The 20230-nt window shown below is 40.4% G+C and overlaps 2 protein-coding genes across 6 annotated transcripts in view; one reads left to right on the top strand and one right to left on the bottom strand.

Moving 5' to 3' along the window:
- The window catches only part of Rnf17 (ring finger protein 17), a 161723-nt gene extending 159887 nt beyond the window's left edge, over positions 1-1836 (top strand). For both annotated transcript variants that reach the window (XM_019208895.2, XM_010633821.3), the window contains exons 36-37: positions 620-719; positions 1145-1836. In XM_019208895.2, the coding sequence (XP_019064440.1) occupies positions 620-718 (99 nt within the window). In that variant the 3' untranslated portion in view covers position 719; positions 1145-1836. The remainder of the gene's footprint in view (positions 1-619; positions 720-1144) is intronic.
- A 1589-nt stretch (positions 1837-3425) lies between these two features.
- Cenpj (centromere protein J) overlaps positions 3426-20230 on the bottom strand; it is a 75899-nt gene continuing 59094 nt past the window's right edge. For 3 of the 4 annotated variants that reach the window (XM_010633822.3, XM_010633824.3, XM_010633823.3), the window contains 8 exons: positions 18607-18849; positions 15395-15479; positions 10158-10222; positions 9840-9950; positions 6867-7007; positions 6707-6791; positions 6506-6626; positions 3426-3792 (listed from right to left, as the gene is read on the bottom strand). In XM_010633822.3, coding sequence (XP_010632124.1) covers positions 3600-3792; positions 6506-6626; positions 6707-6791; positions 6867-7007; positions 9840-9950; positions 10158-10222; positions 15395-15479; positions 18607-18849 — 1044 coding nt within the window. In that variant the 3' untranslated portion in view covers positions 3426-3599. Of the gene's footprint in view, positions 3793-6505; positions 6627-6706; positions 6838-6866; positions 7008-9839; positions 9951-10157; positions 10223-15394; positions 15480-18606; positions 18850-20230 lie in introns of those variants that run through there. The other variant, XM_010633826.3, reaches the window with a different exon arrangement.

Here is a 20230-nt window from a genome sequence, read left to right on the forward strand (position 1 = left end):
AAAAAAAAAAAAAAAAAAAAAAAAAAAGTGCACTGTATGATCAAAGAACTTGTAAGTTAATGGAGGAAAACAAGTATACCAACCACTAATTAACAATAGAATGAGGTATTACAATAGAGGTATAGGTAACTTCATGAGGTGGAAGGAGTGAAAGAAGGAATGATTATTTCCATCTAAAGGGAACTGGAAAAGGTTGAGAATTCCTTAGATCTGAGCTGCATCCTGAAAAGATTAGTAGGAAAGACCAGGAGTTATAATCATAGAAAAGATTGAACTATAATGTGGTAGAACCTGTGTGGAAACCCCAGGTGACTGAAACCTTTCTTCTTCCAAAGCTTAGCCTGTGTGGAATGTGAATAGATTTTAACAGAGATAATATTAAAGCCCACAAGCCTACTGGCTCCACCCAGAACTCTGATGTTTAATTAATTACAGTTTAGAGTGAAAGAAATGAGATTTAGCAGGAAGCCATCACAGGTATCCTTTAGGAAGAGTATAAATTAGGGAAATAAACCTAGAGAATGCCTTTTCCCTTTTGTATGAATGTCCAGATATAGGAGGGAAAGTAAAGCAAAGATAGAATTGGGTTTTCTTGATAAATTGTATCTTTCAATTCTAGGCTCAAGCACCAGAACAAATAATAACCTTATGTGAAGATGAACAGTACCCAGTTCATATGCCATTAGTAGAAATGGGACTTGCAGACAGAGATGAATGATGTAAGTACACATTCTCATCCACTCTTCTGTCTGTACAAGGCATGGGGCTCTTGCAGAAAAGACCAACCCTAAAGAAAAGCACCTGTGAATTTTTGATTTCTCAAAGGAATAACAAAGCTCTACAAGAATCTAGAGTTCTTAGACCCTTCTCACTGCTGAGCACAGTGTCAAAGAGGCCTCATATCTGTAAGAACACTGGAAATGGGTTTGTGACTGTCAGTGGGTGTTGTTATGAGTAATTTAGGCACACAAATATGTAGTATACAACAGAACTAACTACTCAATAGTCAGCAATCTGATAACAAAGTTATCAAAGCACTGGGGTAACCAGTATCTTACTCATTTATATAATTCTAATCATTGACTAAGCAACTAGGGAACATTAAGCAAAGTAACTCTTTATAAGTAACTTTTTTTTTTTTCAGGTATACAAAGCAGAGCGTCTATAGCAGCCCAGAAGAAAGAATGCTGTATTTAGACCTTTTCAGGCTGTTTTCTTGACTTATTCTACAATGGTGCCATTCTTTTCTACCCTAATTCTTATGTGTTGAACGGTTAAGAATGTTGTGAGAAAAATCAGAATATTTGCTTTCAAATATTTGTTTTATTTTGTTATACTTTCAAAATGAAACAGGTTAGGCACGTTTTTATTTTGGCAATCCTGGGGGTTGAACCAGGGCCTTCACTCTGACTACATCCCCAGTCCTTTTTTATTTTTTTGAGTTAGGCTCAAATTTGCACTCCTGCCTCAGGCTCCCAACGTGCTGTGATCATGGACGCGTTACCAGGCTCAGCTTATTTATAATTCAGTTTAAGAAACAAAGTGATGTTGGGTGAACGTTCCAGAGATGTAAAAGAAATGTCCGCCTCCCAAGTGAGATGGGAGGGGGCTGACAGCCCAAAGGATGACTCAGACAAGTCCAGCTTGGAGAGTAAATGAGTTTATTGGAGTTTACCTACAAGGATGACTTGCAGGCTATAGCACTACAAAAGTCGCTGATCTCCTTGTGCAAAATTACTGCTATTATAGAACACTATTAAGACGGCAAAACTAGGGTAAAAGCAGTAAGTGTAATTAGGAAAAGCTGTGTATACTACACTCTCATGCCCGCCTCACTGGGAAACTCCACTGGTTTCAGAAGCACTGTCTAGCCACAGTGGTAGACGACCTTGCACTGCAGTTGGCTGCTGCGAAATGGAGTTGCTCTGGCGAGGGTTTGGAGGACAGTTCTCACCGGACGGCAGCCACAAAGGCCCTGCGGTGCTGCGCCATCGTATCTGCTCCCTGCCTGACAGGTGAGCAGTCTGTGCAGTTTTACTACGTGTGAGTGCATCCATGAGTAATATGCAGTTACTGTGTGCATATTTACCGTGTGAGCTATCACGATTTCCTATTTTATTTGTACTGCTTATCTGTATTCATATGTGTAGCTCTTTTACTTTGCTCTATCATTTGTTGTTTAGGTTGTTACCAGCTTTTTTCTAAATTACAAATATTCTACAGGGCCCTTATGTATGTGAATTTCCTGTGTGTACATAAATATGTATGTATGCATCTATGTGCACGTGTACATATTTAGTGGAATCTGACGGTTCCTGGAGTAATTATTTTCTACAAAGAAGCAAGCAGTTTAGCACCAGTTGTGTGAGCTGCTTACCAGCATGTGATGTAACCAGACCAGTGTTAGACTAGTGCCAGAGTCTTGACACCAGAATTTCATTGTTTTAAAAAGCATATACTGATTTCTTAGTACTAGTGAATGTTCTGTCACTTTACTGCTTGTTCATATCCTTCTATTAAACTGTTTGCAGTTTTACTTGTAGTACTTCTGTATATATTCCGGTTAGTAAACCTCTGTCATGCATTTTTTTTTTTTAGTTATCACTCATTTTTTTTAAAGCTTGTTTTGTATCTTAAAAATCTTCCCCTATCATGAGGTGTAATTTACAAAACTCTTTCTTTGAAAAGTATTGCTTTTCATATTCATTTCTTAAGTCACATTGAAATGGATAACTTTTTACTTCTTTTGGTACCAAAGATTGAACTCAGGACCTCATGCTTGCCAGGCAGGCACTGTGCCACTGAGCTACATCCCTAGCCCAAAACTGACAACTTTTTAACTGAGTAATTATTAATACTTATTGCCCTAATTTATGGTAGGTGACTTGCCCTTCCTTCTAGGACACCTCACACTTCTGTCAGCCAAAAGCCCTATTGGTGATAATATCAAAGTAGCTATGGGAAATGGATTAACATTAGTTAACTATTCATGCCTACTATTACCGTACAAGTCATATAGTCAGCCTTGTTATAACTTTTCTCCTCTCCTAGAAGTAGCAGGATTATTACCTACTACTACCTGTAGCACTGTTTGACCTAGTTGTATTCATTCATTTTTGTAACTTCCCATTTTATTACAATTAATGACCCCTACAGCAGGTCGATGTTTTCATTTTGGTACCAACTAAGCACAATACTACTTTGGCTTGAGTGACAGTCACTTATCCCTTGAGTAACCTTTCCATGGAAGTGCATGTTCTATGGCTACTAAGCCTGTGGGATGTCTGTGATGTACTCCTTGGTTTTCATAACCATTTACAACCAAAAACACATTACTTTAAAAATCCCATACAGTTTGTAACAAAATAATGCTTTCTTTAATCTAGTTGTAGAAAACAGGTGAATTATAAATGAATGTCATACTTGTGTATTTCAAAGAATATAAAAATGAAGCTTTTCTAGTTGACTTTTATTTTAGAATCCATCTTTGCCATTTAGACACACAGAGGCTATATAAATTAAACAATCCACAAAAATTGTACAGTTTTTAAAATAGGAAGCTCAGGTAATGTTACTTCATGATCAGTCACACTGCAGCATTACAATTCTGTGTCCATGAGAACATTACCATCTTTGTCCTTAATTCTCACTCGACCAGACGCATATTTTGTTTCTTGATTACCATTTGCATACACAGTTTTAACAGTGCCATCTGTATATTCCCGTCTCTTGAACTGCGCAGTATGAAGTTCTCTTTGGCCATTATTAAACTCTATAATTTTGTTGCCATCGCTGTAAAATTTAAAACAGAATTTAAATTCTTAAAAAATATGAAGTAAGGGGCCAGGGATTAGCTCAGTGGTTCCACTGCCTGCCTCACAAGTGCAAGGACCCAAGTTCAATCCCCGGTACCAAAAAAAAAAGTAGGGCCGGGGGAACAGCTGAGTGGTGCAGCACTTGCCTAGCATATTGTTATACCCTGGGTTCAATCCCTGGCACTGGCAAGAAAAATGTAAAACATGAAAATGATTTGAAAGTAGCCTTTTGATTTTGGCCGTTATTCTTCTAGAGACATCTCTTGGTCCTTTTCTCTCTATAACTTCAAATTCTTTCTACAGTGTTTTAGGCTGATACCACAGTTATCAGATTAACATTTACATGTACCCATGAAAAGCTTTTTTACATAAATTTGCTTTAAGCTTAATCAAGATGGGGGTGGGGAGATATAGCTAAGCGACACAACACCTGCCAGATAAGCACAAGGCCCTGAGTTCAATTCTGGTATCAACTAAATAATAAAGGTGGGGATAACAAAACAAATTAATCATGGAGGCACACACCTATAATCCTGGTACTGTGGGAAGCTAAGTCACCAGGATCACAAGTCTGGAGCCCAAGCTTGAAAACTTAGTGAGACCTTGGACCAGGGATTTAGCTCAGTGGCATCATGCCTGTCCTGAGTTCAATCCCCAGTACCAAAAAAATTTTTTTCAATTTTTTTATTAGTACGTTTACAGGACATAATGATTTCACTCCTTGTGGGGAGTTGGTACATGTACATAACACATCTTAATTCTTTGTTTCATCCCTTTCCTTCCCCATCCATCTCTTCTTGGTCTCCTTCCATTCTGCAAAAGATCTGTTTCCCTATTTCCTATTGTCTCTTTATCTGATTTATTTCACTTAACATTATGATCCCATCAAAATATTTTTTAAGGGAGGATTGGTCAGTATCAAGACCTAGGTTCAATCTGCAATCTCTGAGAAAGTAGGACACTGTATTAAAATCTACTTCTGGGTTTCTGTGTTTGTGCCCCCTTTTCACTGTGTTAAAAACCATCTAAATGTTTGCTCTGTATCAGGTGTAGAAGAGAGCTGTATCCTGATAAGGGCATGACCAGACTCAGGATCTGTCTTGAATGAAACAGGCAGAATATGAAAAGGTAACTAGCATACTGATTGTTCAATATGCCTGTGGGATATTCAAACTGAACTCCCAGACATAAATCTAATGAGAAATGGCTGGTTCCACATCACCTGGGAACCTATTAGAAATGCACTATGAAGTATGTGAGAACCATTATCACAAGTCATCAATGCCAAAATAAACCTGAGTAAAACTATTTTTTCCCAGTATCAGGGATCAAACTCAGGACCTTGGGCTTGCCAGGCAGGTGCAGTGCCCCTAAGCTACACTCCTACCCTAAGATTTGCCTGAGAAAAGATGGGTGGTGGCTGGGTAGAGGTTTGTTTTTTTGTTTTTTTGTTCTTTTTTTTGTACCAGGGATCGAACTCGGGCCCTTCGCTTGCGAGGCAGGTGCAGCACCACTGAGCCAAATCCCCAGCCCTCTCTCATTTTTTAATTATACAAAATTTTAAATGTAAAAGTAAAGATAAAATTTTTCTGATATCACTCCAAGTATAATGTATACATAAATTCTCCCAATTTTAGATCAAACTGCTATTTTTTGTTGTTGTTTTGTTTTTTGGGGCAGGGTCTCACCAAGTAGATCAGGCTGGCTTGAACTCAGTAATCCTCCTGTCTCAGCCTCCAGAGTGCTGGGATTACTGGTGTGTATCTCCACACACCCAGTCAAGCTGCTACTTCTTAATTACTAGGTAACAAACTTCAGGCCATGATAAAGGAAAAACAGTACAGTAATAAATTTTTTTTTTCCCTGCCAAGTTTATATCATGGAATTTGGTTAAGTGCATCTATGATATGTTAGCTGTATTCAGATAAATGGTATTTAACTGTTACACTCCAGAGAAGGAACAGGGAAAACTAAAAGCACACCACTAGATTTGGCAAAGCTTAATTAAAATAGTGGGAGTGACAGGCTGGAGAGTTAGCTCAGTGGTTTCGCCTCCTGCTTTGCAAGCACAAGGACCTGAGTTCAATCCCCGGTACCAAAAAAAAAGGGGGGGGGGAATGAAAAGCTCTTTATCATTAGCATGGATTGTGCAACCAGGCCCATCCAAAATTTAACAATGTAAGCCAGATAGTAGTGGCCCACACCTGTAATCCCAGCACAACTAGAAAGCTAGGGCAAGAGGATCACCACTTTGAGCCCAGCCTCGGAAACTCAGTGACTTAGACCCTATGTCAAAAATAAGAAGGGCTGGGCATGTAACTCAGTGTAAAGACTCTGGGTTCAAACCTCAGTGCCAATCAATCAAAATAAATAACATTCTGTCTTGTTTCTGTCTTATTCACTGTTTAAAAACTTACTTAAATTTACCTGTGAACAAATATTTGCCAATCCCAATCCCCTTTCCTAGAATGCTGTGTGGACTCTGTCTAAATACTGACTCTTGTGTTATCTCAAGTTCTAACTTCACACTGCAGTAAGTATGTGTCTCACTTGCTTTGAGAGTCTTTGTTAACTTCTGAACTCACAGTAATTTTGAATGACTCATATACACATGTTTTAAATTTTAACAATTCAAATTGGTATAAAAGCTGAACTGGAAAACCTAGAAGCAGATTTAGCAGGGGTCATACCATTGCACTCTGACAACTGTGCCGTCTGGGAAGATGCTTTCCTCTTGGCCATCAGCAAATAAGTTTTTAATCGTCAGGTCAGGAAATGTGATTTCTTTTCTTCCATCTGGGAAATGTTTCTCTATTTTAAAAAGGTTACTATAAATATGTATTTTTTTAAAGGAAGGGAATAATTTAACGGGAAGAAGAGCAAGTTTGTACCTATCTGTCCACTTGAGAAGTGCAGAACTTCAAGTCCTTCAGGGTATGTGGTATGAGTGGTCTGGGTAGTAGCATAGTAATAGATCTGTGAAGACATGAGGTCAGGACACCCACTCTCTCAAGACAGGCAACTGAGAAGAAAATGGACCAGGGAACGTACCACTCTGTCATCTGGTGTGACCTGCTTCAAGTCGCCATTAAAGAAAGTGACAGTGAAACTCTTCCCATCAGCACTCACTTCTTTCCGAGTTCCATTAGGAAACAATATAACCCGGTACCCATTCTTATAAACCTTTTCCACCTAAAAAACACACACAAGATTAGCAGTGGGTAAGTGTTCTTCCTGAAGCCACATAACTAAGTCAAGTCAAATCCTACATGCTTCCTTTGAAATTTTTCATAATAAAAAGCAAAATATCCTCTAAAAAGTAGAGAAGATCCTTTTATTTCATTAGGGGTTACAAATTGGTGATTCTTAAAAATTTGCTTGTTTACTTTTCCTTTATTGGCTGGAATTTATCTGAAACAGAAAACTTTTCCTCATCAATGATGTGGTACCACATAGGACACTTAGGGAAACCCTGACTGCTTCCTTTTAACCAGTGCTCTCCATCCTTTCATTCCTCAAGTATAAGAGGCATCTCTGCCCAGTATTAGCAGGCCATAAGTGGCACAAGCTTTTTGTCCCTCCACAATTTGGCTGTATTATCTTAGGAGTCTGATCAAAGCTTCGTGACTCAAATGGGCATGTCAGCAGTTAGCTTAGTATTTCTCCTTTGCTAATGGCTGCTACCGAGATTTAAGACCTAGTCCGTGAAATGGCAGCACTATGCTGAGTTAACTTCCAGCCAGGGTCAATTTGACTCCCAACTAAATTCTTTCCCTTCTGAATTACCCCTTTGTTCTCTTCAGTAAGTGCCTCCCTTTTACATTCCAAGCTCTACCCTGCTCTCCTCTTTCCCATGCTTATAATGCACTGGATATCCTTGGTGCTTTTTGTCTTTGTGGCCCACAGCAGCTTGGATCAGCCAAAGACCCAGCTTCTCTGCTCTCTTCTCTCGTGCCTGTCTTTTGTTCTCTCTTTCCTATCTTGTGGACGCTAAGACCCACAACTGGGGTTTTCAGTAACATTCACTAAAACTGGCACCCAACTGTGGAGGTGCAAAGGGGCGGAACTCATGACAACTTTCAGCTCTCACTTTACAACTCCAGATTGAACCACAGGGCACTGGGTGAGCCCAGCCATGAGCAATCCTTAATGCCTTTTCTAGATACCACTGGGGTTACAACATAGGTCAGATTGCAGCAGATGCTATTAAAGTAAGCTAAGTACAGGATACCTGCAAGTCCTGCTGCTGATCTGCTAATGGACGTGTAAATACACTCCTTGGTTTCACAAAGCAGGAATACTGGACTTGGAAATATGGAAAGGCGTGACACTTCTCCGTGACATCCAGCAAAGGGTTGGTCCTCTTTCTCTCCAAACTTTTACTTTCTTAGACTTTAGTCCACACAGTGTTAACTCCCTTCCAATTAACTCAAAGTAAAGCCACTGTCCCCACCGCTGTACTAGCTTCAGAGGCAGCCGTGCCCTTAGCTAAGATGGTGCCAAAAGTGACTCTAGTCAGCCATGCCTGCAATTACAACTACAGTAACTCCATAGGTGGATGTGCCCACAGCTTTGCATGCTCTACAGGCATGGCTCTGCTCACACTGAGGTGAAACCGATTCACCCTCCATATGACTGTGCCCTCGGTGAAGATGGCCCCTGTGGTAGCTTTGGTCATCCCCATGACAGTCCTGCCCATAGCTATGGTGGCTGAAGCAGCTAAAGTGACCGCACTGATGGGTGTGATCACAACTGATATTTCCAACTTTCACTCAACTGTTGCTTACGAGGAGCATTTCCTTTCAGCCTTAACCCCTCCTGACAGTAGTCTCTCCCCAACCTGTTCTTTGAGTGACTGTCTCTCTCCTGATCCAGCTGCTTCGGCCCCTCCCAAAGAGGAGAGTGATTTAACACCCCCACCTTCTCAGATGCTGCTACTGGCTACCTCTGACTTTCCTCTCACCCAGTGAGTCAGATCAAAGTATCTACAGAGCAGATTCAAGGAAGAAAGCTCTCATCACCTCCTAACAAACCCTGCTTATGTCCCTTCCCTTTTCACTCTCTTTCAGCTTAGACACCCAACTAGGCCATTTTCCCTCAAACATTTTCCTAAGCGGGCTAGAGATGGGATGCCCCACAGTACAGGGTTACAAGCAACCGTAAAGGCTTTTAAGCTGTTTGGCACAAGAACTAATTTAAACAGTGGTGCTGTATTCCTTTCATTAACACCACTAAGCTACAAACAGTAAATTACTGTTAGGAGTCCAGAGTTTCAAGCCCCACAGTCCTGAAGTTCAGGCACCATTGTCAGTTTGGTCCATGACAGACCGCATTATCAAGGTGCTCCAGGTTTGCAGTGATGCAGATTTTCACTGGCAGCCATGTAAAAGTATAGCATGCATAATTACGTAAACTGCATAACACTGGAGAGTAATGTTATATACTTTCTACACTATTATTTTAAAATACACTATTAAAAAAAATTTCTGTGAACAGTAAGCCATACTCCACCAGCCACAGCCTTATATATCATTTTTCTTCTCTTTTTTTTTGGTACCAGGGATCAAACTCGGGACCTTGCACTGCACTTGTAAGGCAGGCAGAACCACTGAGCTAAATCCCCTGCCCAGCCTTGTATATCTTATACTCACTACATTTCTTGATTGCATTATCTCCTAATCTTGTGCTTGATCTAATCTTCATGGTGTGTTATGACCCTAAGGGCAACAGACTGTCATATATGAGACATGCACACTGTGTGTCCTGCGCTATGCCATCCATCACTCTGCCGTGTTCACACTATGACACAATCACCTAACAGCATGGCTCTCTCATGTATCCCTTCCTGTTAAACAGCACATGACCATATTTTAAGCATCTCCACTCTACTCTAGCCCACGTTTATTTATCTGTGTGTGTGTGTGTGTTTATATGTACTGAGGATCAAACTCAGGACCTTGCACTAAGCTAAATCTCTGGCCCTAGCTCACATTTAATTTTTAGATTTTAAAAAAAGTTTTTAACCTTTCCATCAGAATGACTGATTTCTTCCTGAATTTCTTCTTCTTTTTCTTCCTTTTTATATTCAGGATCTAGAAAGTTAACTGGTACAAGTGGCTCCCTGGGCAAGGCAACCTGTAAGATAAAACATCAGAGCAGTTGAAACCTGTATTTATTTCATAAGTCAGATGCTAATTTTATAGGGCCCTAGGACTGGATTTGGCATTATATATAAAACATTTATGATCTAAAACTCTCCTTTATACATGGTTAAAATATAGTGAATCAATTTTAAGCCTGAATAATCTATAGTTGAATATGCAGAAATATTGAAAGACTTACTTGTCGTTTATCTGAGCTGCCTAAATGCCGAGGAGGTACACACATAGATCTTCGAGGTGGATTACCTGTCAGAATATAATTGAAAAAGTTAGGTTCAGTATTATAAAATTTAATTTAAAATGTTAAACATTTTAAAGTTACTAGTATGGTTAAACATTTCCTTAGTTCATATCCTTCCTTTGTGAACTGCTGCTCTTTTACCTTTTTTTTTTTTTTTTTTTGAGACAGGGTCTCACTATGTAGTTGAGACTGACTTGGAACTCACTATGTAGCCCAGGCTGGTCTCGAACTTGCAGCACAGCGATCCTCCTGCCTCAGCCTCCCAAGTGCTGGGATTACAGGCATGCGCCACCATGCCCGGCCTTGCCCTTTAACTTTTAATTAAGCAACTCTTAAAAAAAGAAAGAAAAGAAACCTAAAAGTTACTTCAGGGCCAGGGATTTAGCTCAGTGGTTCCGCCACCTGCCTCACAAGCACAAGGACCTGAGTTCAATCCCCCAATACCACAAAAAGAAACCTAATTAAGCAACTCTTGGTATTTTTTTTTTTTTTTAGTGGTTTGTACAAGTGCTCCATTATATAAATTTAAATATTTATACAAGTACTTAAGTTCTCAGTGACCAAAGCAGACAAAGTATCAAATACAGTACTTTCAGTTTACAATCCAGAGAAAAACTGGAGCTCAAGTAATCTAAAAGACTTGAAGGTATTTTGGAGACAATCAAAAGAAATGTTGAGAGTGTGGGGTATAAATAAAAGAAAGAGGCATCTTAAGAATACACACAGCTGGGCGTGGTGGCGCATGCCTGTAATCCCAGAACTTGGGAGGCTGAGGCAGGAGGATCAATGTGAGTTCAAGACCAGCCTGGGCTACATAGTTCCAGGTCAGTCTCAACTATGCAGTGAGACCCGCCTCAAAAAACAAAAACAAAAAAACAACAACAATACAGCATTTGGCGTAACCAAGTAACTGGGTATTTAGTTAAAACCTAAGTACCCTAGAGAGTGTGCCCTATTATGACTAGAACACCAGTCATGTCCTGTAACCCATATATTATAAAAATAAGTACACACATGCCACCAGTAACAAATGAATTTTTAAAAATATATGGATGTGTTCATATTTTCTTCCTATATACCAATGAGTCAATATCCCTAGCTTTGAAGGGTTTTGTTAATTCCCAGAATTTGACTTGAACATTAAAAAGTACAAAGAAAGGCCAGAGATATGGCTCAGAAGTACTTGTGCCTGCCTCGGTAAGCACAACGACCTGAGTTTGATCTCCAGTACAAAAAAAGTACAAAGGATGCTGAATGCTACAGAGAACAGAGGTAGAGGCCACCAGGAGGCTATGAGACATGCAAGGAGGCTATGTGGCACCAATGGAAACAGTGCTGTTTCTGCGGCACATGGAATCCCTGGTGTGTGGACCCCAAACTGCCATGTCAGCCAGTTCCTACAGTTCAACATGATGGATTTGGAAAATACCAACAAGAGAATGACTGGGTTTGGCAGTGGTAGGAACGACTGGTAAGGATAAAAGGAAAAAGTAACTAAGGGGAGCACAGATTTGGCTTGAGCCAGTATGTGGACAGTAGCCAGGGTTCTGGGCTAACAGGACACAAGAAGAACACCTACCTCTCAGGGCATGTGTATGAAGTACACTGTATAACTGGTGCTGTTTTACATCATTTGTAATCTTCCTATCATTTCCAGAGACAAAACTAACATTCCCATTTTATATGTGAGAAAACCAAGGCTGAGGATGAGTAATTTGACAATGGAATAAAGTAATAAAATTCATCATAATCAAATTTACTTCTCAGGCTGATCATGAACATTAACTTGAACCCTCAAAATTAAGAAACATGCACTAACATCTGGCCTGCAGGACTATAACATACCTTAGCTAACACATAATACATGAGAGTAGTAAAGGACAAAGCTGGGTAATAAATGGTACTGGAGATCCCACAGGAGGGAGGTTATGCAGGAAGACCTAAGCATTACTAGGAGCCAGGTGCAGTGGTGCACTCTGGGAGGCTGAGGGAAGAGAACCACAAATTCAAACCCAGCCTAGGGATATATGAATTACCAAAGTTGAACAAAGAAGACATAATAATTCTAAACACTCCAATTAACCATCAGTGAAATTGAAAATGTAATTAAAAAATTTACCAATAAAGAAAAATCCAGGTTCCGATGACTTCACTGTTGAATTCTACAAGACATTTAGAGAAGAGCTACTGCAACTTCTCTTTAAACACCTCAATGGAAGGGAAGCAATATTTCCATATTCATTCCTGGAAGCAAGTGTGACTTTGATTTCAAAACCAGGGAAAGACCCAACCAAAAAAGAGAACTACAGGCCAATCACCTAATAAACATAGATGTAAAAATCTTCAATGAGATACTGGCAAACAGAACACAGAGGGTCATATTTATCCTAGGAATGCAAGGATGGTTCAACATATGTAAATCAGTAAATGTAATACACTATATTAACAGAGCCAAGGACAAAAACCATATGATCTTCTCAACAGATGCAGAAAAAACATTGGACAAAATTCAACACCCATTCATGATAAAAAAAAAAAAGCTACAGAAAATTGGAATAGATGGTCTTTATCTCAACTATGAAAAACCAACAGCCAACATCATACTAAATAGTCAAAAACTGAAAACCTTCACACTAAAATCGGGTATAAGACAAGGATGTCCATTATCACCATCCCTGTTCAATATAGTTCTGGAAATATTAGCCACAGCAATTAGACAAGAGAAAGAAATAAAAGGAATAAATAGGGCCAGGGATTTAGCTCAGTGGTGCCACCACCTACACTGCAAGTGCAAGGATCAGAATTCAATCCCCAGTACCAAAAAAAATGAATAAGATAGGAAAAGAAGTATTTCTGTCATCATCTGCTGATGATATGATACTCTTCATAGAAGACACAAAAAATCTCCACCGAAAGACTTCTAGACTCAATTGACAGATTTGGTAGAGTAGCTTGATAAAGGTCAACACTCAAAAATCAAATCCAGGCTGCAGAACTTAAGTGTCCAAATACATTAAAAGGGCTGAGGATACAGCCCATTGCAAAGGCCCTCGGTTCAATCCCCAGTACCACAGAAACAATAGAATACAGTACTATGAAGGAAAACCTGAAATTCAGTTACCTTGAAATGAGAAAGCAGGTTATCAAAAGTCACTATAAGGAGTAAAAACATGCCAGGTATAGTGACACGGGGCTATATAATCCCAGCATTCACAAGGCTGAGGTAGGAGAAATGTGAATTCCAGGCCAGCCAAGACATCTTACAGAGAAACTCAGTTTAAAAAAAAAAAAAAAAGTTACTATCTTTGCAATATATGTGGACTGTGAGAATAAGAAAGGGAAGCCTCTCATAAATCAACAAAGGAAAAGAACCCCACAGAACAATGGGTAAAAACCTGAACAAGCTTCTTAAAAGAGGGCATCTAGATAGCTAATAAGCAGAGACAACTGTGTTCAAATTTAATACCAGGAAAATGCAAATTAAAACTCCAGTAATACACTGTTATTCCCCTATATGCCTGGCAAAATTTTAAGTGCAACAGTAGAAGTACTGGATGAAGTGTGAAGCAAAACAAGTGCTTTCATGAGAGTATAAAATCATTTTTAAAAATATTATGACAAAAATTTACTGGCATGAAAAATATATTTAAGGGCTGGGGATTTAGCTCAATGGTACCACACCTGCCTCACAAGCTCAAGGTCCTGAGTCCAATCCCTGGTACAATAGAAATTATTTTAAACCAAGCATGAAAGTCACACTTATAATCCCAGGACCCTGGGAAGCTGAAGGCTGAAGGATCACAGGAACACAAGTTCAAGCCCAGCCCAGGCAACTTAAATGAGACCTTGTCTCTAAAAGGGAGTGGCTGGCATAGGGTTGCAGCTCAGTGAGAAAGCCCTGAGTTGAATACTTAGTACTGAAAAAAATTTTCACACCAATTCCCCCATTATTCTAGCCCTACATATGTGACGAAAGAAATGTGTGTGCCAGGTCCGGGGATTTAGCTCAGTGGTTCTGCTACCTGCTTCACAAGAGCAAAGACCAGATCTCCGGTACCAAAAAAAGAAAAGAAATATGTGCGCCAGAAATAACCAAGAATGCTCATGACATCACTGCTTGCTTAACACTCTCAAAACTTTATAAAAGTGCATCTACTGACAGAAAATGACTGCATTCCAATACATTCATAAATGAATCCCTCCTTGCATTGAATATTAGGGAATGAGAGCTATAGATCAAACCTCTACAACATGGCGTTCAATGGAAGACAACAAAGGAGCATACACAACCTGATTCTGTAGCAATGACAGTGCAAAGCAGTGATAGACAGGCCTTTGAGGGCTGCCCCAGGAGCTGATGCTGCAGGGAAAGGCATGGGATGGTGGAGTGGGTGTGGGAGAGGTAGTATGAAAGCAAAAAAAAACTAAGATTAATAAATATTAAAAGAAAAATGTATATAATACAAAAATCACAAACCAGACTAGGAGAAAATTTTAGCAGTGTATATAAAAGACAAAGTATTAATATGCAAATAACTAACTTCAATGCAGAGTTACACACCTTAGAATTTAAAAAAAACAAGGATATAAGCAGGCAACTCACAAAAAAGAATCCCAAATGCCTCCTAAGCATAATAAAAAATGTTCCCAGCAACTAGCGATGCTTATTAAAACCACTGAGGTACCATCTCACATCTGTCTGGCCAAAATGTTAAAGCCTAACTAGATGAAGCTTTAACAAGTACCAAGGGTATATTTTACAGAGAGTAAAAAGCTCGCACAACCATTTTACAAAGGCAAATCACAGCAGTCCAAACCTGATATGCCCAGCACCCTGCTCCTAACACAGACTCTAGAGAAAGCCACTGCTCATTATCCTGCCTGCCCACCAAGAGAGGCCTGCCCAGCCTTGGAGATACAGCAGATATCTAAGAGCTACTGCAGTGAATCATCTAGAGCTTTTAAGCATAATGTGGGTAAATCTGACTATACTGAGAGAAAAACACACAAACTGCAAACAAAGAACAAGTAGAGCATGAAAGCATAGAATGCGATCTGGAATTATTTCCTGGTGGAGTAAAATTATGCACAGCGGCTTCAACTATATTTCTAATGTTTTATTAATGGATATAAATTTGCTATTTTGTAATTCTGAAAAAGATCACACAGCCTCTTACCATGTTTTGACAAATAGTGTTTCTTGCACTGTTCTCCTTGGGTTCCTGAAGAATTGTAGCTCTTTGGGTATCGAACAGATGTGTTCTATAGTGTGAGACAGAATATTGGATATAAAATTTTGAAAATAATGTTAGTCTACACATCAGTACAATGAGTGAAACTAAACTCAGCCAGTGATGAGGACACTGTAGGCTTGTTTGGTAGTGTTTTCATTTACCACAGTATGCCAAAGTGGACTAATGTTATCTGGCAATGAACTACACACACAGACAAGCATACATGCAAATACACTCTGACACATACTCATTCTTCAAATTAGGACCCAGCAATCAGTGTAATCAGGAGAACAAGGTCCTTCTGTCAAGGTTGACCTCTTCCAGCAGCTGCCCTGACAACCTCTCTGGCTGGGCCCAGCTCTCCATAGAACTCACTTGCTTTGTTCCTACCACTAGGGTAAGATTCCCTTCTCTTCATTCCCTTGGGATCTGCCCAATACCCAGCCCCTGACTCATGCTCCCAGCGTGCTCCGCATGCCCTGCCAGATGATATGTCCAGCACCTTAGTTTCACTGTGTTGACCTAATCTCCAATCTGTACTCTGTGCTGCCTCAGCTAGACATCCAAGTCCACAGGTTGTCACTCCCACTAATATCAAAATCTGCAATCATCACTAAGTGCAGAAGTTACACTTCAAAGAATTTCAAAGCTTTCCAATAACAAATACACAAAACATGGGGCACTCCACAAAATAATTAGTCTGGCATCTTCAAAAAGTCAGTGCCATTTAGTAAATGCTGAAGTATTTAAGGATGGGACACTATGATTTCTGTCATTACCTTCGATCTGTTCGGCAAAACGTACATAGGTACAGCAAAATGTTCACAGGGCTGAGTCCAGGTCACCACATTCTTTCACCTACTCTACTTTGGGAGGGAGGCTTCCATAATAAAGTGTTTATGAAACAGGAAGAAAATGCCATCAAAGCCTATCTTCCAGCTCATTCTCCTAACACTTTCACCCTGACAGTGACAACATTACATACAGTCAGTCCTATAGTTCACTGAGCACATCTGTGTGCAGGGCTCAGAATCTCGTAGCTTTTTGCCCTCTAACATAAATTCATGGTTCATTATACAGCAGTTACTCCTGTCACATACACTACCAGCTCCTATGTCCCTCTCTCGCATTTAATTGTGTGACCATGCCTCTGCTAATATATACCTCTCTACCACCCTTCACCCAAAAAGTTGAATGAGGAAAACCAGTGTGAAGAGTTCTCACTCAAGTGTAAATAAGTCTCTAATCCAAGTGGGCCCTGGTGCAGCCCAGGCCAAGCCTCCCCTCCCCAGAACCCCTGCTTTCTTCTCTCAGACTACTGCTTCCAGATTACTCCTCCCTCCTGCCTCCCTCTTAGCTGATGATTCCCTGAGAAGGTCCAAGTTTTAGGGAGCCCTCCCTACCAACTGTCACTGATCATCAATCAGCCTAGTCTGGGCCCACCTCTCCTGTCCTGAGGCTGACAGTGGTGCCTGCCCAGGACCACCTGCCATCCATCCATCCCCAGACCTGTGCCAGGACACTGTTGAGTCATTCCCCAGCTTCCTCCTGCAGCAGTGCTCTCCTCTCCACTAAATCAATGCTACCGATACACACACCTGTTCATTTCCTATCTTAAAACATAAAATTCCTTCCCTTCAGCCACTACCCCATTTCTTCAACTCACTGCAGAATGAATCCCTAGGGCCATTTTGGTCCCTAACTATGCCAAGTTCTTTTTTATCCAGACAGGCTCCGCTTCTCAAAACTCCAAGGAACCAGGACGCATCACACCCCATTACAGCACTGAAGATCCTCTTATTGTGCAGCAGCACCTGACAAGGATGCCATCCTCCTCACAAGACTTTCTTCACTAGGCTTCACAGGGACACACACTATGTATCTGTGTGTCTTATCTGTCTGTCTGTCTCTCTTTCTTTATCCCCTCTCCTCTTCCCATTCTCCAGCTGGCTCCTCCCACCCACACTAATGGCCCAACATGCAGCACTTCTTAGGAACCCATGTCATCTCCAGCCAGCACCTCCCTGGTCATCCAGGAAGCTGCTGAGGCAGCATCTCCACACCATGGCAGGGAGGCACTACATTTGTACCATGAGCATCCTGAAAACATTCTGTCTTCCTGTGGTCTCACATAACTCATCATTGGGAACTCCACTACACCAAAGCCCCAGGCTAAACTATAGTTGGAAGTCAAGATCTCTGTGAAGTTCATCAATAAATCTGTTCTGCTATTCACCCCTCCACTGCTGTGACCCCCAACTATGCGTCCACCACCTGGTCTGAATTCCCGCTATTCCTTCCCCTCTACTAGTCAGTCTGGAGGGACACAGTGAACATACTACAAGAAGAAGCAGTCCACCCTAAGCCCCAGGAGCTCCCACACATCAGGCTCCCTGACAGCCTGACCCCAATCCTAGGGCTGTCCTACATGCTGGCCCTTCTGGTTACAGGCATATCCTGCCCTCTCCTGCAGGGCACCCCTCAAATGTAGCAACTCAGGCTCACACTTCTGGCCAGCCCCACCTCACCTTTCCTGCCAAGTCTCAACACTGTCTCCTACACCCACATTGTATATTCATCCACCGTATGTACAGTCTTTCTACCGGAGAGTTTCAGGAGTGTGAGGAGTTCTATTTCATTCAGCGCTTTTCCTCAGGGACATATGCCTCCCATGGCTCAGTAATTCACACAGATACATGAGACCAGACACTTGGTTAGAAAGGAGTCAACACATGTGAGTGCAAAATTTCATCTGCATTTGGCGTTTAAATTGAGTTTATCTGCCTGCTGTATAATGCCTCTGTAAGAATTATAAAAATGAGTTTGAAAGGTACCTGTATATTGTAATACATGAAATTATTTTAACTGTGGTATAATACACATGACCTAAAACTGACTGCCCGCTCAACCAATGTTAAATGTACAGTTCAGCGGCATTAGGTATATTAATAATATTGTACAACCACTACCTTCACCCATCTCCAGAATTTCTTCACCTTCTAATATTGTATCTACTACACCTGTGTCTACTACATCACCTCCTCATGTTCTCCCCAGGCTCTGGCACCCACCACTCCACTTTCTATCCTTATAAATTTCAATGTTCAAAGATTTACCATAACCCCAGATCTGGAAAAACTAGCTAGTAAACCTACCACGGATTCCTCTTTCTTCCCAGCAGTTACACACTGGTAGGCCTTGGGGCTGCTCTCAGTAGCTTCTGCTTTCTTCCAGGCATCCAGTCGGAATCTTTCCATCACTTTTATCTCTTCTCGGAGGTCTGTGTTCTCTCTGACTAACATTTCTATCTGGCTTCTTAGACGGCCATATGAGCTTGACCATTTTGCTTCCTTCCTTTTCAGATCTTCCTGTAAATCTTCTATTTGCTGTTTCAAAGCCTCTCAAATAAAAAAAAGGAAGAAATCCTTGAATTAAAACAATTTAATAAGAAAAGATAAACATCAATGAAACAATAGCCAGCCACAGACAACAGAAAAGAAAGGCTTGATCAGTAAATGATGATAAATTTGTCACAGGAAGGGAAAGGGCAGCAGATTAGAGCCTCAAAGGCAGATACAACACTGCTTTGCACCTGAGCAGCTGACTATAAGAACACAGCATGAGGTAATGGGGACCTAACATAAGATTGTAACTGAAAAGAAAGAAAGGTATCTATGGACAACACCTGGTAAAGAAAAAGTTAGAGCATTCCCTTGACTCCAAAACCAGACAAAAAGTAAAAGTCAGCTAACTATATGCCAATCCCTTCAATGAACATAGATGCAAAAATCCTCAAGATTCCAGAAAAAAGAATGCAACAAGGCATCCCAGAAGATCATACCAAGTAGGGATACAATGATGGTGCAACATACTCAGATTAATAAATGTAATACATGTGCCAGGGATTTAGCTCAGTGGTGCTGCCAAATGCACAAGCAGAAGGTCCTGAATTCAATCCCTGGTAACAATCAATCAATGTAATATACCACATAAATAGGAAGGCAAAAAACACATGATTATCTCAATAGATGCACAAAAACCTTTAACAAATCCAATATCCTTTCATGAGAACAATCCTGAAGATACTTATAGAATCCTTCTCAATCTACCTCAATCTGATAAAACTCATTTATGACAAATCTGCTGCCAACATCACATTAAACAGGGGAAAACTGCAAGTTTTCCCTCTAAAATCAGGAACAAGAATATATACCACTCCTATTCAACATAGTACTTAAAAGCATTAGCCAGAGCAACCAGAAAGTCAAAGAAATAAAAAGGGTACATATAGAAAAGAAGTCAAATTATTCACATTTTTTTTTTTTGGTATCAGGGATCGAACTCAGACCCTTGCGCTTGTGAGGCAGGTGGAACCACTGAGCCAAATCCCCAGCCCATATTCAGATTCTTTACAGAGAAGATTCAGAAAACTCCATCAAAAGACTCACAGATTTAAACACCAAAAAAAACCCCAAAAAATCAAACTCAGAAATGTAGCAAAATACAAAATCAACACACACACACACACACACACACACACACACACACAGACACACAAAATCAATGGCATTATAACACTAATAATTAACTCAGTGAAAAATTAGGAAAATAATACCACTCACAATATCATAAAGAAGCCAGGCATGGTGGCACACGCTTGTAATCCCAACACTTGGGGAGGCTGAGGCAGGAGGATTGATGTGAGTTCGAGACCAGCCTGGGCTACACAGTGAGTTCCAGGTCAGTCCCAACTATGTAGTGAGACCCTGTCTCAAAAAA

Source organism: Fukomys damarensis, unplaced genomic scaffold (genome assembly GCF_012274545.1).
Source record: "Fukomys damarensis isolate Sample0158 unplaced genomic scaffold, DMR_v1.0_HiC HiC_scaffold_38, whole genome shotgun sequence".
NCBI lineage: Eukaryota > Metazoa > Chordata > Mammalia > Rodentia > Bathyergidae > Fukomys > Fukomys damarensis.